At 43.0% G+C, this 17,716-nt stretch overlaps 1 protein-coding gene across 1 annotated transcript in view; it reads right to left on the bottom strand.

Moving 5' to 3' along the window:
- rgl1 (ral guanine nucleotide dissociation stimulator-like 1) overlaps nucleotides 1-11,105 on the bottom strand; it is a 299,811-nt gene extending 288,706 nt beyond the window's left edge. The window contains exon 1 of the mRNA XM_063063771.1: nucleotides 10,914-11,105. Coding sequence (XP_062919841.1) covers nucleotides 10,914-11,090 — 177 coding nt within the window. The 5' untranslated portion in view covers nucleotides 11,091-11,105. The remainder of the gene's footprint in view (nucleotides 1-10,913) is intronic.
- Between the last annotated feature and the right edge of the window lie 6,611 nt (nucleotides 11,106-17,716).

The raw sequence follows: 17,716 nt of genomic DNA, 5'->3' as shown, positions 1-17,716 counted from the left end.
TGAAAATTAATTTCAATCTATTGCAACTTCACAATGCCTTCACGACTGGAGCCAAATTAAAATACAATGCCTCAAGAGGATCTATTCCTCACAACACCATCTTCAATGTTCTTATTTTACTTAGTACGGCCTGCAAAGTTTAATATCCAGCAACTTAAATTCTGTCGTCCATCCATTGGATTTCCCCCTCCCTGCCCTTTCAATGCGTCCCATTATACCCTTTCATATATTTCACTAAACTGCTCCAGCCTCTGAGCCCAAACCCTCAAACTTACTGATGTTGGCTCACTAACTCAGTCTCACCCCTCCCCAGTATTGCTTGGCTTCTGTATGGGTGTTACACACAATGTTTTATTTATTACAATAATATTACTGTACATACAAGAGTTCTAAGGAATGCCAACAGCATGATAGAAATCAAATAGGGAATTATAAATTGTGGAACATACAAGTGGAACAAGATTAGATGATTTCATTGACTGGCCCCAAAGCATAAACTATAACATTCTACAAAACACCACAAGATCTTCATAATCAATGGCAGACGGAACAACAGTTTAATGTTCATCTCAAACATGTTACCTTTGAAAGAACCACACAAGAAACAACCGCTTGACCAAATTTATCTTTCTTGCTCCTACTTGCGTTACCTGTCAACCCTTTCACCCCTCTGGTATTTGCTCGCTGAAGACTGAAAGGCGACAGTTTGTGCTTCTTGTCTGATAGCTGGGATATCAAAACCAAGATAGTTCTCATGGTTACTGATTTAAAGCCACTGTGATGTCATCAGCCACTGTGATGCCATCAATGATTAAAACATGCAATCTGATAAAATGAAGCCACCCCAAACATCTGAAGCATTTCACTATTTGAACCTTCCCATCATTGATTATAATCACTGGCCACAAATTTCAGTTGGGGAGGGGGGTCTTGTGATTTATTTAATGAAACAGTTATGTATTACAGAATTTTTGTTCCAATGTACACAGTAAAGAAAACTACGCAGGATGACATCCATTAACCTAGTGCATTAATATTCACCTCTTTGGGCAAGTTAGGAATGAAAAAAAAGTCACTCTAAATAGTTCTCCAAGGCAAAAAAAAGGGGAAAGTTGATAGTTGTCCATACAATTGGCTTTAATTGATTCCTAATCTAAATTACCTTACCATCAATGGTTAGTCAAATAACCTCACTCCTCCTCCCTTTCAGGAAGCAAAGAAAAATTGCAAAAAGTTTTCCTTTAAAATATACAAATGGTCTTTCAGAAAAAAAAATCCTGGCACTTCTAGGAGAATTACCAACTGAAGAAAACGCAATTCCACCGTTGACAGATGCTATATGGCCGGCTGTTCTGCTTCCTCATTCCACGCTGCTGCAGCATTAACACTCCTGCTGTGGGGGTTAACTACCTTAAAAGGTAGTTTACAGATACTGCTAATCTCTAGCTACTTTTAACAACTTGTATTTTGGCTATGCAATTGACAGAAACATTTGGACACAAAGGTGGGGCAAAGCTTCCAATTTTTGAATTATGTTCCTCAGGTAAACAACTGTTTTAAATACAATAAAAACAGGAATGTGTTTAAACCAATATTTAGAAATAAGCAAAATATTAAAGCAAGATATTTTTTAATCTTCCCCTTTTAACCACAATTTGCAGCCTCAGAAGCACCACTGAATTTAATGGAGGTTTACATCTTACATCAAGCCCACTTAGGGGATCCAATTAGCTATTTCCAGAATGCTGTGCCAAGGAATCCAAGGAAGGTCAGACCTCGCCCTTGGACACCATCACAATTCTCATGAATTTGTCAGCAAACACCAACATTCAGTGAGCAAACACAACCTGCAACTTTCTTCAGTTTGAATGACCTAGCACTGTCCCAATAGTCAATCTATCTCAATTCTAGGCAAATATATCTATTGGGCTCCTGGAATAGCTGCTACCCGCCCCCCCCCCCCAAAATGCATTAAGCAACCCCCAACACTATGCTTAAATGCAATCTACTTTACTTCAAATAGCGAAGCAACACAGTCCTTATTTGTTAGGGGATATAATCTCCCATATATTTAGTACAGTACTGGAAGATCATTTTTAATAGATAATAGATCAAGGCTAGATGACAATATTAATGATAATCCAACACTTCAAGTGTGCCAGCTGATGTCTATGACCACTGAGAAATTAAATCAACCAGTGAATCACCTTGTTGCTAAGTGTAAGATAAATGAGTTGTAGAATATCAATCTATTTGCTCATTAATAGTTAATGACTCAGTAAAATACATTGCCTTGGAGTACAAAAAGGGCCATTTCCATAAAGCTACCTATAAAAATGAAGGAATTCTTGGTGTAATGGGGAAAGTATTCTTGTGTGTTTTGCGGCAACATGAACGCACCAAAATTGGGAATTATGCTGTTAACTTGGAAATTGGCCAGCATTCTGTTAAAAGAGGGAAATGGGCCCATTGTTAGTTGTGTGCAAGTTACTGGATGGGCAAGGGTTAGAGTGACCAAGCTTTTGAAGATATCAGCTGATCAAAGTTTTGGTTAGTCAAATAAAGCAAGAGTTATGGAATCAAAGGAAAATGAATTCTGAATTAAAAACTGACAGTATTCATGTCAGATACACTTTGATGACAAAATAGAGCAACTTTTCAGGTTATGACCTTTCACAACTCTAAACAAGAGTTCTGATTAATCAGATTTCAGGTTAGGGAAGACGTCAATAACCAGTCCTGGTCTAATCCCAGACACCACAGCTATGAAAGCTTGTCAGCACCTTTACTTCTTCAGGGTGCTCAAGAAATCTGGCATGTCCCCTTTGACTGTCACCAATCTTATTCATTGATATATAGCTTAATTGACCCTTTGGGCCATGTCAATCAGCACCCTCAATTTAATCCTCGCCCAGTTACAAGACAATTTACAATGCAACCTACCAATGGTAGACCTTTCAATTGCGGAGGAAGAAGGAGCACCCGAAGGAAACTCACGTGGTCACAGGGAGAGAATACAAACTCCTCCCCAGCAGCGGCTGAAATTGAACCTGGGTCACCAGTACAGTAAAGCATTGTGCTAACCAGGACACTACTGTGCCACATTGAAAACATTCTTTCCAGATGCATCATGGCTTGGTACAGCAACTGATTTGCCTGGGACCACAAGAAATTGCAGAGCATTGCGCTGATCTGTGCCCACGTCACAGAACCAGCCTCTCCCTCATGGATTCTCTGTACTTCACTACCTCAGGAAAGCAGCCAGCATAACCAAAGACCCCATCTGCCCTAGACATTCTCTCTTCTATCACCCCTACCCCACCAAATCAGGCAAGAGACAGTGCCTGAAAACACACCACCAGGCCCAAGACCAGCTACTTTCCCTGTTATTAGAGCACTGGATGCTTCCACAGAACAAGATTGATTCCTGACCTCTTGACCCATCTCATGTGACCTTGTACCTGACTGTCTACCCACAATGCACCCTGTACTGCTATTGTTTTACATTGTACTACCTCAATGCACCTTTGTAGTGAATTTACCTGAATGGATGGTGTGCAAGACAAGATTCTTATGTACCTCAGTATGTGATAATAATAGTTATTTACCTGTACAGGGACAAGTGAAAGACAAATGGATGTTGCTGCAAAGCAAAATAAGGTGTGGCGATGAAAGTAGTAAAGAGACAAATTGCAAATCGAGATGCAAATGAGATCTGCTATTGAATTGAAGCAGTCATATAAAAACACTATCCGTCTGGTTTGTGCTGAGCATCATTGAAAGATACAGGAGGCCAAAGTTATAAATAAGGAACAGATGTCTCGAAAATTGTGCAATGATTGCTGACTGATGAAAAGTGTTCTGTAAATCTCTCAATCAATCTGCATTTGTTAATGTAGAGGAGATAATAGATAGGGCATTGTTATAACTTAACTGGGTGAAATAGTATCTGTGCAGGCAAAAGGAGGACTGAAAGGGAAGAGGAAAGTTTGCTTGGATAAAGCAATATAAAGGAAGAGTGGGACAGGTGGAGCTCGATGTGGGGGTGGGGGGGGGGGAGAAGAATACCAGAGGTAAAGTAGAAAATTCAGATGTTCATAACATTGGGTTAAGATGTTGTTCCAATTTTCATTTGACCTTCTCTGTACCAATGGAGAAGACGAACAACAGACAGGATGGTGTGGTAGTTACAGTGCTATAGAGAGCTCAGACACCCCCCTAATCAGTCATCGAAACCACACTTGGTTTTTCCAATGTAGAGGAGGCCATATTATGAGTATTCAATGCAGCAAGTCATGTTGGAAAAAGGTGCAAGTGAGCTTCTGCCCAACTGAAAAGGCTGCTCAGATACACAAATGGTGGCAGGCGAGATGTGAAGGGACAACTGAACCACTGCATTGGTTGCAGAAGTCAGGGAGAGAATGCGATAAATAGACCTGGGAATGGGCCCTACAGAACGCAGGAATGTGGGGCAGGGCAAGGATAGATATGGTGGGATTGAAGTTCAACATTGCTCATACACTGCAATCTCAATTCAGGTTGTTCTGATCATCAGAACATCTTTTTGTTACCAATATGATGACATTACTCATGGGTTTACACCTGTGATACGCAGTGTAACAGGGTGTACTATGGAAAAACCATAGCTTACACTCCTTTTCAGGTTCCCCCACATTCAGCTAACCAGTCCAACAAAGCCTGTGCTGAACATTATTCAGAACAAGGAACTCCTTTGAGACTCAACATCAAAACTGCTATACTTCAGTCCACCATGGTCAAATGAGTGCATTACTGAACAGGATCCAATGAGTCACAAATCATGCAGTGGCAAATCAATCATTGCTCTATAACTGGGAATACATTAAACCACATCCAACACATCCACTGTCACATCCTTCCCTCAGTCCATATTTGATGGAGAACAGCACCCTCTGAAGGCCATGTAGCAGACAGACTTCAAATTCCAATTACAAATCTTGTCCCATTGACATGCAAGAAAAAATACATTCAAGCCTCTGGAGAATGGGGAGGATGGGCAGAGATTGTATTGTTAATAGTTTGACAGAATGGTAGTGGACCACAAGCAGGAGAAAGTCTGCAGATGCTGGAGATCCAAAGCAATGCACACAAAATGGAGAAACTCAGTAGGTCAGGCAGCATCTATGGAAATGAATAAACAGTCAATGTTTTGGGTAGAGACCCTTCTTCAGGACTGGAAAGGAAGGGATAAAACACCAAAATAAAAAGGTGGGAGGAGGAGGATAGCTAGAAGGTGATAAGTGAAGGGAGGTGGGCAGGAAAGATAAAGGGCTGGAGATGAAGGAATCATACAGGGGAGGAGAGTGGACTGGAGGAGAAAGGAATGGAGGAAGTCACCCAGTGGGGAAGTGATAGGCAGGTGAGTAGAGGCAAGAGGCCAGAGTGGGGAAAAGAAGAGGGAAAGGGGAGATATTATTTATTTTTAAACCAGAAAGACAAATTGATATTCATACCATTAGGTTAGAGGCTACCCAGAGAGAAAACAAGGCATTGCTTCTCCACCGGGGGTGGCCTCATTGCGGCACAAGAGGCGGCCATGGACCGACATGTCGGAGCAGGAATGGTAATTGGAATTAAAATATTGGGCCACCCTCACCTGCTTTTGGCAGATGGAGCAGAGGTGTTCAATGAAGCAGTCCCCCAATTTATGACGTATCTGAGCAATGCATTGGAAGCACCGGACATATCTGCTGGGATCACAAATTTCGCTGGTAAAGTGTTACCTCACCTGAAGGGACTAATTGCGGCCCTGCATGGGCAGGTATAGCACTTTGGCTGCTTTCAGGGTTATTGCTGGGAGGGAGATTAACAGGGAGGAATGAATAGACAAGAGAATCACAGAGGGAGGGACCCCTGTGGAAAGCAGAGAGAGGTAAAGATATGTTTGTGGTAGGATCCCTTGGGAGATGGGGGAAGCTGTGGAAGATGACGTGTTGGATGCAGAGGCTCATGCGGGCTAGAGAAATATCACTGTTTATGGCGGTGGGAAGATTTGGTAAGCGTAGATGTATGGGAAATGGAGATGTGGGTGAAGGTAGCACCAATGCTGGAGTAAGGGAAACGCCAAAGAATGGAGAAGGAGAGCATCTGATTTCCTGCAAAGGAAAGCTGTATCCTGGGAACAGAGTCGGCAGAGATGAAGGAAGTGAGAAAAGGGAATAGCATTTTTACAGGGGACAGGGTGGGAAGTATAGTCAGGACAACCATGGAAGTAAAAGATGTCGGTTGATAGTTCGTTTCCAGAGGTGGAGATCGGAAAGGGGAAGGTGGTGTCAGAAATGGACCAAGTGATAATGCACCAGATAGTCTAATATGCCTCTGCTGGTTTCTTACCATTCACCCCCCTCACCCCCCCACCCCCCCCCCAAACGTACCACCCCTCCCCCAATTTATCAGTCTCAATGCCCATTGTTATTTATTAATCCCAGGGAAATGGACAGGGCTCTGAATTCTCCAGAGCATGATATTCCAAAGGCTGCAAATTCGTGGGATATTCCAGTCTTATTTGTGTTGGCTTTTCCTCCATTTTCTGCTATAGCCAGACTCTGGGAGGCACACAGGCAGGCAGAATTCCAATTGTATTGTCACTTGTACCGAGATAGTGAAAAGATTGCCTGGCATACTGTAAATGAAGATCAAATTATCATGTAGTGCATTGAGATACCACAAGGTAAACAAATAAAAGAATGCAGAAAAAAATGGCACAGATTGTGTCGGCAGCTAAATAAGATGCAAGATCATAACAAGGTAGACTGACCAGTCAAGTGTCCATTTTATTGTATTAGAGGAACATACAATAGTTTTTAAAAGTGGGTAGAAGCCACCCGAGTCTGGTGGTACATAGTTTCAGACAGCTGTATCTTCTGCCCGACAGGAGGGAAAGCAGAGAACAGGTGGGATCTTCGATTATGCTGTTTGCTTTACTGAGGCAACAAGTATAGACCGAGTCCATGGAGGGGAGGCTCGTGTCCATGATGTACTGAAGTGTGCTCATGCTCACGAATCTCTGCGGCTGTTTGCAGGTACAGTTAGAGCAGTTGCCATACCAAACTGTGATGCATGCAGATTGGATGCTTTCTATAGTGCATCAGTAAAAATTGGTGAGGATCAACAGGGAATATGCCAAACTTCTTTACCCTCCTGAGGAAGGAGAGGTGTTGGCAAGCTTTCTTGACCGTGGCATTTATGTAGTTAGACCAGATAGGCTACTAGTGATGTTCACTTCCACAAACTTGAAGCTGACAACATTAGTACCATTGACAAAAACAGGAGCACTTTCACACTCCCCTTCTATGGCTGGTAATGGCACATGGGGAAACACTATTCCTGCCACATTGGACACTTACCAATATGCTTACCAACATCACCACTCTATGGCCAATACCATAGCTTTGGTGATGCACTTGGCCCTGACACACCGAGAAAACAAGGATACTTATGTCAGAATATCGTTCCTGGATTTCAGTTCAGCATTCAACACCATTAGCCCACAGACCTTGGTGAACAAACTCCCACTCCTCATTCCAAATACACCATCATACAACTGTTTTGGACTTCCTAACCAACAGACCTCTGCCATCAAGATGCACAACCGCTCCTCCCTCCCTATCATCCTCAGCAAGGGTACCTCCCAGGGCTGTATGCCGAGCCCATTGCTGTACACTCTGCTCATACACGAATGCACGACCAAATACTGGCGTAATCACATGATTGAGTTTGCGGATGGCATGACAACGGTGGGGCTGATCACTAACAACGGTGCAGTAGTGGACACTGCAAAGAGTTTCAAACTCCTGGGAGCGCACATCTTGCACAAACTCTCATGGTCCCACAACACATTCTACACAATCAGGAAAACTCACCAAAGCCTCTGCTTTGAGGAGGCTGAAGAGATCTGGGATCTGCACATCTATACTCACATAATATATGAGATAGAGATAGAGATAGAGATAGAGATAGAGATAGAGATAGAGATAGAGATAGAGATAGAGATAGAGATAGAGATAGAGATAGAGATAGAGATAGAGATAGAGATAGAGATAGAGATAGAGATAGAGATAGAGATAGAGATAGAGATAGAGATAGAGATAGAGATAGAGATAGAGATAGAGATAGAGATAGAGATAGAGATAGAGATAGAGATAGAGATAGAGATAGAGATAGAGATAGAGATGCAAGAAAAGGGCCAGTAACATCTTGAAGGATCCCATCCACAATGCCCATGGACTGTTTGCCCCACTCTCATCAGGGAGGAGGTTATATAGCAACCACGTCAGGATCACCAGACTCAAAAATAGCTACTTTCCCCAAACAATAAAGCTGATCAACATCTCCACCCACGAACTCACCCTTACTCACTCCCATCCGCCACTATTTTATCTGTTCCTGGCAGTTACCTAATGTACTGCACAGACACTTGATTGCCTAGCGTCACTTTATGGATATAGAATACATACGTTATCTTATGTATTTATTCAGTGTTTTTTCATTATTATTGTGTTCTTTATCTTATTGTGCATTTTTGTGCTGCATCAGATCAGTAGTAACAATTACTTGTTCCCCTTTACGATTGCGTGCAGGAAATAACATTAAACAATTTTGAATCTTCCTGATGTCAACGTCCAGCTCTTTTGTTTCGCTGACACTGAGGGAAAGGTTGTTGCCATGACACCAAATCACTGAGCTCTCCATGTCCTTCCTGTATTTCTACTCACTGTTACACGAGATACAGCCCACGACAGTGGCTTCATCTGCAAACCTACGAACTGAGCAAAAGCAGGATCTGGCTATGCAGTCCTGAGTATCCAGGTGGTAGAGTACAGCCTGAGGACACCATCTTGTGGAGGAACAGTGACAAGAACAATCGTGCCTCTTACCGATTGCAGGAAGTCTGTGATCTGGTTCCAGAGGGAGATGCTGACTCCCAGATCTCAGAGTCTGAGATGAGTTTGCTTGGAATTATAATAAGGTGGAACTGTAGTCAATAAACAATAGTCTCTGTACATGCCGTTCCTATCCAGATGCTCCAGGGATGAGTGCAAGGCCAGATAGATGGACTTCACCATCCGACAACAGGCAAATTGCAGAGGGTCGAGGCTGTCTGGAAACTGGAGCTGATGTGTGTTGTAATCAGTTTCTCGAAGCACTCACGATGATGGATGTCAGAGGCACCAGGCAGTTTACCTTGTTTTGTCTCAAACCCCTTACCTCGGCTGCCACCCTTCGATTTGAACTGGTGAGGCCACTCCTCAAATCCACCGGACTGTGTGCTGGGTGAGTTGGCCATGAGTCAATCTAGCCCAGAGAAGGATCCCGATCAGAAACAGGCTGGTGAAATCAAGAACAGGCTCTTGCAGGGCCCAGGCAGCAGATAGCTTATTGGGAAGATTATGCCCAAGAACCTACCAGATCAAAGGTGTTCCAATGACACAGATCTGCCCAATAGAAGTCAGAGAGAACTGCTCCTCTGATAGTGTTGCAAGGGAAAGGGAAGTGGCACAGGTGATAACAACAGAGTTGAACTGTCTGAGATGATCCAGAGAAGATCTGTCGACGATGCAGGATAATTGAGTGGGTGACAAGAAAAATAAAACCACAAGAAATAGAAGTAGAATCAGGCCATTCGGCCCATCAAATCTACCTTGCCATTTGATCATGGCTGGTTTATCTTCCCTCTCAACCCTATAATTCTGCCTTCTTCTTGTAATCTTTGACACCCTTACTAATCGAGAACCCATCATCCTCCATTTTAAACATGCCTAGTGACATGCCTCGATGACCATGAACTCCACAGATTCACAATCCTCAGGCTAAAGAAATTCCTCAACTCTGTACTAAAGGAACATCCTTCTATTCTGAGGCCATGTTGTCCCGTCCGTAACTCTCGCACTACTGGAAACATCCTCCCCACTATTTATGACTGACTGAGGCAGACACTGACCAGTCAAGAACGAGTTGAACGGAGAAAAATTCCCGTCTGAATAGCTTTGCTTTATTCCAAAAGCCTCCAGCAACTAACTGGCTCCGCCAGCTATACAGAAACATGGTAGCTTAAAGTTGTCAGTAGGGGGCGCCCAAAAGGTACTTGATTCATCAGAAATTAGACGACTTCTGTCTGTACTCTTAAAAGTAAAGGAAGTGCAAATTCCATTCAGTACTGGAAAATGTCAATCATATAGTTCGTCGAAGCAAAGGCATCACTCAGTAAGCAGTCCTTTTCAGTAAATAATTTCAATTTGTGTTCAAGTTACTAGATTCAAGTTGCACTGAATTGCATCAACTTTTAAACCGAACCCCACCGTGGGACAACGTTAAATAACTCCCGGCTGAGAAATATCTTGTTAGATTCCGCTTTGGGGTGTACATCTAAACACAGGAAACGCGTTCCTCTCATCACTAACGAGGAAATAAGCGCATTTTGAACTCAAGGTGGAATGACAAAAAAAATCGCATACTGCGCCAACACTGCTCCTAGGAGAATTTTAAAATCAACCGCAAAAGGTGGATTAATCATCGCCAAAATGAGATTAAATAGGGATGGGATGTTGTCATTAACAAATCGTGGGATGCGAGTTCAGCAACAGTACCAGTGCACTGGAGGGGTCTGAAAAACTGGCAAATTATTGACGAAATGCTAAGTAACCCCAGGTGCAAAGCAAAAGCTAATTGCCAAATATTGGAATAATATTAACGCTAGCTTTGCAACCTGCGTATTTTTTAAAACCATAAATTAATGCCTTGTGGGGCAGTTCCTGCAAAGGGAATTGTAATTAAGGTTAGGAGAAGTGTTTATTTACAGATACCCAAATTTTAATTGGAGTGAAAGGAAACGAGTCGCCGTGCCGTTGCAGTAGGTGAGGACTGTCGACACTCACCTGATGGTCAAGAAGGAGACTTTCCATTGCTCTGGGATAGAAGCTGTCCTTTTGCCCTTCATTTGCCGGCTGACTTTTGGTCGCTCTCTGTTCCCAGCGCCTGCGGCTCAAGCTCCCAGACGCTGCAGTGCGAGGCGAGGTACCGCTGTGCCGCTCCAAACAGCCTGCTATTTCCATTTACTTAGCTCAGAGTGAAGCAGTGAACAAGCGCCCACTTAAAGAGACAGGGCAAACACAATTAACTAGCAGTAGCCGGGAGCCATCAAATCAAAGCTCTTCGAAACAAAAATAATTCTCCCTGTTCGATATGGAAGCCATGGGTTTCTACAACAGACAATAATTATACCAGAGCCAAGCGACTAAGGTTAACTCCTAAGGGAATTGGCTACACACCTACAATGACATTGAAAAGCAACGACTGGGATTTTCATGGCCGCCGAAGTCATATGGAGTCAAAGTTAAAAGTCCAGGACTCTGTCCATTCTTACCTAAAAAGTTAACACCGCTTCTCTCTCCACAGCCTGATCTGCTGAGTGTTTCTAGCACTCCCTGTTTTTATTTCAGATTTCTAGCATCTGCATATTTTATTTATTTTCATTTCTCTTTGAAGCCATGTAGAAAGTGCATTATGCAGTTGTACTGTAGAAACCTGTACACTTTCCTCACAGCATGTTCCCAATGACTACTGACTATCAGATAATATGATATTCATTTGTGGAAAAAGAGTGGTCAGGACAGGAGAATCAATTTGCCTGTTGTCTTCTAAACATTCCTAGAATGATGGATTCTTGGAACAGCTTGTACTGGAGCCTACCAGAGAGAAGGCAATTCTAAATTTAGTGTTGTGCAATGAACCGGATTTGATCAGGGACCTCGAGGTAAAGGAGCCATTAGGAGGTAGTGACCATAATATGATAAGTTTTAATCTACAAATTGAGAGCGAGAAGGGAAAATTGGAAGTGTCAGTATTACAGTTGTACAAAGGGAAATATGGAGCCATGAGGGAGGAGCTGGCCAAAGTTCACTGGAGAGATACCCTAGCAGTGATGACAGTGGAACAACAATGGCAGGTATTTCTAGGAATAATGCAGAAGGTGCAGAATCAGTTCATTCCAAAGAGGGAAAAAGCTCCTAAGGGGAGTAAGGGGAGGCCATGGCTGACAAGGGAAGTAAAGGACAGTATAAAGATAAAAGAGAAGTATAACATAGCAAAAATGAGTGGGAAGCCAGAGGATTGGAAAACTTTTAAAGAGCAACAGAAGATAACAAAAAAGGTAATATGCAGAGAAAAAATGAGATACGAAGGTAAACTAGCCAAGAATATAAAGGAGGATAGTAAAAGCTTCTTTAGGTATGTGAAAAGGAAAAAAAAATAGTTAAGACCAAAATTGGGCCCTTGAAGACAGGAAAGGGTGAATTTATTATGGGAACAAGGAAATGGCAGATGAGTTGAACAGGTACTTTGGATCTGTCTTCACTGGGGAAGAAACAAACAATCTCCCAGATATAATAGTGGCCAAAGGACCTAGGGTAATGGATGAACTGAAGGAAATTTATATTGGGCAGGAAATGGTGTTGGATAGACTGTTGGGCCTGAAGGCTGATAAGTCCCCGAGACCTGATGGTCTGCATCCCGGGGTACTTAAGGAGGTGGCTTTAGAAATCGTAGACGTATTGGTGATCATTTTCCAATGTTCTATAGATTCAGGATCAGTTTCTGTGGATTGGAGGGTGGCTAATGTTGGCCCACTTTTCAAGAAGGGAGGAAGAGAGAAAACAGGGAATTAGAGACCAGTTAGCCTGACGTCAGTGGTGGGAAAGATGCTGGAGTCAATTATAAAAGATGAAATTACATCACATTTGGATAGCAGTAACAGGATAGGTCCGAGTCAGCATGGATTTATGAAGGGGAAGTCATGCTTGACTAATCTTCTGGAATTTTTTGAGGATGTAACTATGAAAATGGACAAGAGAGAGCCAGTAGGTGCAGTGTACCTGGACTTTCAGAAAGCCTTTGATAAAGTCCCACATAGGAGATTAGTGGGCAAAATGAGGGCACATGGTATTGGGGGCAGAGTACTGACATGGATTGAAAATTGGCTGGCTGACAGGAAACGAAGATTAATAGGTCCCTTTCAGAATGGCAGGCGGTGACCAGTGGGGTACCGCAGGGTTCAGTGCTGGGACCGTAGCTGTTTGCAATATATACTAATGATTTAGATGAAGGGATTAAAAGTAACATTAGCAAATTTGCAGATGACACAAAGCTGGGTGGCAGTGTGAAATGTGAGGAGGATGTTATGAGAATGCAGGGTGACTTGGACAGGCTGGGTGAGTGGGCAGATGCATGGCAGATGCAGTTGAATGTGGATAAATGTGAGGTTATCCACTTTGGTGGTAAGAACAGGAAGGCAGATTATTATCTAAATAGAGTCAAGTTAGGAAAAGGGGAAGTACAATGAGATCTAGGTGTTCTTGTACATCAGTCACTGAAAGCAAGCATGCAGGTACAGCAGGCAGTGAAGAAAGCTAATGGCATGCTGGCCTTCATAACAAGGGGAATTGAGTATAAGAGCAAAGAGGTCCTTCTGCAGCTGTACAGGGCCCTGGTGAGACCACACCTGGAGTATTGTGTGCAGTTTCGGTCTCCAAATTTGAGGAAGGAATTCTTGCTATTGAGGGTGTGCAGTATAGGTTCAAAAGGTTAATTCCCGGGATGGCGGGACTATCATATATTGAAAGATTGGAGCGACTGGGCTTGTATACACTGGAATTCAGAAGGATGAGAGGGGATCTGATTGAAACATATAAGATTATTAAGGGATTGGACATGCTGGAGGCAGAAAGCATGTTCCCGCTGATGGGTGAGTCCAGAACCAAAGGCCACAGTTTAAGAATAAGGGGTAGGCCATTTAGAACAGAGTTGAGGAAGAACTTTTTCACCCAGAGAGTGGTGCATATGTGGAATGCTCTGCCCCAGAAAGCAGTGGAGGCCAAGTCTCTGGATGCTTTCAAGATGGAGATGGATAGAGCTCTTAAAGATAGTGGAATCAAAGGTTGTGGGGATAAGGCAGGAACTGGATATTGATTGTGGATGATCAGCCATGATCACAGTGAATGGCGGTGCTGGTTCGATGGGCTGAATGGCCTACTCCTGCACCTATTGTCTATTGTCTACTGTGAAGAAACAGTGGCAGGGGTTCTGTTATCTCCACTGATGGCATTCAACATTCCATCCTGATGATCACTCCCTCGATGCTGGAAAGCTCTCCCGAGGTTACAAATACCTGACTTATTACAGGCCATGCAGACAAATAGCAAGATAGACTTGACAATTGCTGTGGGGCTGCAGGCATCTTCAGTGTGTGGGAATTCAGTCTGCAGTCACATTTCCAGTTTGCAAACTGTCTGGGTTACAGCTGGTTTTCAGGAATAGAACCCTGTGTTAACCTGGGGAGGGCCTGTACTGGGGAGATTTGTGCTCCGATTTCACTAGAACCCACAACCTACCGACTCAGAGGCTTTTTATTGTGATTACAAGACCCTGTTCAACATTGTTAACATAGAATACTGCAAGCCTGGCTAACTGATTCATTGGTGAAAATGACAGCTGTGTTGCCTCAGTTGTGGCGAGGACAAGGCCCATATGCCTTGGAGTCCCTTTTAAGGGTTACCGGTGAATGAGACATCAGAGCTGGCTGCCTGCTGCTGAATTTCGTACTAGGCTGGGGGCTGGCCCCCTCCGATTGGTGCAGTGCTGCCCTCTAGTATTTGCATGGTGCTGCCCTCCAATGTTCGCTCAAACTGCTGGTTTATCAGGGTTGTTCTGCGTGTGTTCAAATAAATAAAAAAGGTTATGATTACTGGCATGCTTCCCTCTGCAGTATAATCCACATCTCAAACTCCGAGCCACAATTCTGCCCCCTTTTGTTTAGTCCACTTGCATGAATTCAGATTCCTGTTGTACTTCATAATGACACAAAAGTTCATTATTATCAATAGTTCTTCTATGGCTTGTAACAAAATTATGCTATGATGTTTTAATTTTCCAAATTGGTTCTATACCTGCCTCTACACCTCCTCCCTCACCACCATTCAAGGCCCCAAACAGTCCTTCCAGGTGAACTGAGTCTGTAATGGTCATCGACTGTACCCAGTGTTCCCACTGTGGCCTCCTATATATAGGTCAGACCCAACATAGTTTGGGGTACTGCTTCACAAGCACCTATGCTCCGTCCACCAGAAAAATGGGATCTTCTGGTGGCCACCCATTTCGATTCTACTTCCCATTCCCATTCTGACATATCAGTCCATGTCCTCCCTTACCGCTACAAAGAGACCTTACTCAGGTTGGAGGAGCAACACCTTATATTCTGTCTGAGTAATCTCCAACCTGATGGCATGAATATTGATTTCTCAAACTTCTGGTAATTGCCTCATCTTCTCCTTCAGCATTCCCCATTCCCATTTCCCTCTCTCAACTTATTTCTTTACTTGCCCATCTCCTCCCTTTGATACTCCTCCCCCTTCCCTTACTTCCATAGTCTTCTACCGTCTCCTATCAGATTCCCCCTTCTCTAACCCTTTATCTCTTTCACCAGTCAACTTCCCAGCACTTTACATCGCCCTCTCCCGGTTTCACCTATCAGCTACCACCCTGTATTTCTTCCTCCCCTCCCTCCACCTTCTTGCTCTGACTTCTCATCTTTTGTTTTAACCAGTCCTGATGAAGAGTCTCTGCCTGAAACATCAACTGTTTACACTTTTCCAGAGATGCTGAGTTTCTCCAGCATTTTGTGCCTGTTGCTTGGATTTCCAGCATCTGTAGATTTTCTCTTCATTATGCTATGATGTTGCCTAGGAAACATTACTAGGGAACAGAGTTCTTTTATCTTCATTTTTACCTTTATTCATTTTATTTTCTATTTCTTTTATATTCATTATTTTTAGCCTGATGAGGGGTCTTGGCCTAAAATGTCAACTATTTATTCCTCTCTGTAGATGCTGCTCAGCCTGCTGAGTTCCTCCAGGATTTTGTGTGTATTACTCTAAAATTCCAGCATTTGCAGAATCTCTGTGTTTGTCTTTTACCTTCATGCCAAGCTAGGCTGCTCTGAGTAATTACTTCACAAGGATCTGTAAATTAGTTCCTTTTTTTTGACTGTATGGCAATAAAGTTTGAGAATAATGCTGGGCCTCAGCAAAATATTCCCAAATAAGAAATAATTCCCCAAACATTCAAATTTAGAAACAATTGGAAGTCCTAATAAGAAAGTCACAAAACAAACAAATTCCCTGAAGAAAAGATTGGTCAAAAATAATATGGCCCAAAGCATGATAAATCTTGTTAACTTTGAATTCCACATTTTGTTTAGGTTCCTTATAATTGCTGTCATTTCCCTTCATCCTTTCTTCAAGGTAAATTTATCATAGTATGTATATATCATCGTATGCTACCCTGAGATTAATTTTCTTGTGGGCATACTCAAGAAATCCATAATAGAATAATAATCATAATAGAATCAGCGAAAGACCACGACAATTTGGGCATTCAACCAGTGTGCAAAAGACAACAAACTGTGCAAATAGAAAATTAAAGAAATAGTGATAAATAAATAAGCAATAAATATCGAGAATCTGTGATGAAGAGTCCTTGAAAGTGAGTCCATAGGTTGTGGGAACATTCCAGCGATGGGGCAGGTGAAGCTGAATGAAGTTATCCTCATTAGATAATCACCCAGGCACATATTAGCCCTGAAGTCTCATTTTTTTTCAATTTAAATGCTTTTCACTTGCTGGTTGTAGATGCTAGTTCCTGTCTTATGTTAATTTAATCAGCCTTCCCCCAGTCCAGGATTTAAATCCTTATCTCTTTCCATGACACACAGAGTTTTGATCTGTCTCTGGAAAGCTCTCCCACTGACACTCTAACCAGTTGCATGGCCACATTCCCTAAAATGGGGTCAGTATTGCCCTTTTCTTAGCAGAATATCTACAAACTGGCTCATAAAGCTCTCCTGGGTCTATTTTAAATATTCTCCCTTCCAAGCTTTTCACACTAAGAAGGTTCCCAGCTAACATTGGAGATGTTGAAATATTCGACTACCATACCCTGAAACACAAAGCAATTCTGCAGATGCTGGAAACCTTGATCAACACACACAAAACACTGGAGGAGTTAGCAGGACCAAGCACCACTCAGCATCAATGGCAGGAAATGAATATTCTCCGTATGGACTGAGACCCCTCATCACAACTGGCAAGCAAGGAGGCAAAAGCCGGGATAAGAAGATGCAGTGGGGGGGGGGGGGGTAGTACAAGCTGGCAGGTGAAAGGTGAGACCAGGTGAGAGGGAAGGTGGGTGAGTGGGGGAGGGGGATTATGTAAGAAACTGTGATGGGGTATGCGGAAGAGATAAGGGACTGAAGAAGAAGGGATCTTTTCAGTGAGGACAGTGGACCACAGCCGAAAGGGAAGGAGACAGAAGGGGTGAGAAAAAGAGAGTCTTCTCACCCTAACCACTTCCACCTTCTTAGTTCATCCTCTCTCCCCTGACCTTCTCCCTCACCTGGTCTCACCTGCATCACCTGCATCTTGTCCACCTTCCCCTCCCCAACCTTATTACTCTGCCTTCTGCCCCCTTCCTTTCCAGTCTTGATGAAGGGTCTCGGCCTGCGTCGTCGACTGGTTATTCCCCTCCATAAATAATCTTCCAGAAATAGTAAGGGACAGAGGGTCCAGTGAGATGGAGGAACTGAGCGAAATACATGTTAGTAGGGAAGTGGTGTTAGGTAAATTGAAGG

This window comes from Mobula hypostoma, chromosome 12 (assembly GCF_963921235.1).
Source record: "Mobula hypostoma chromosome 12, sMobHyp1.1, whole genome shotgun sequence".
Taxonomy (NCBI): Eukaryota; Metazoa; Chordata; class Chondrichthyes; order Myliobatiformes; family Myliobatidae; genus Mobula; species Mobula hypostoma.
This window is presented reverse-complemented; position numbering and strand designations above follow the sequence as displayed.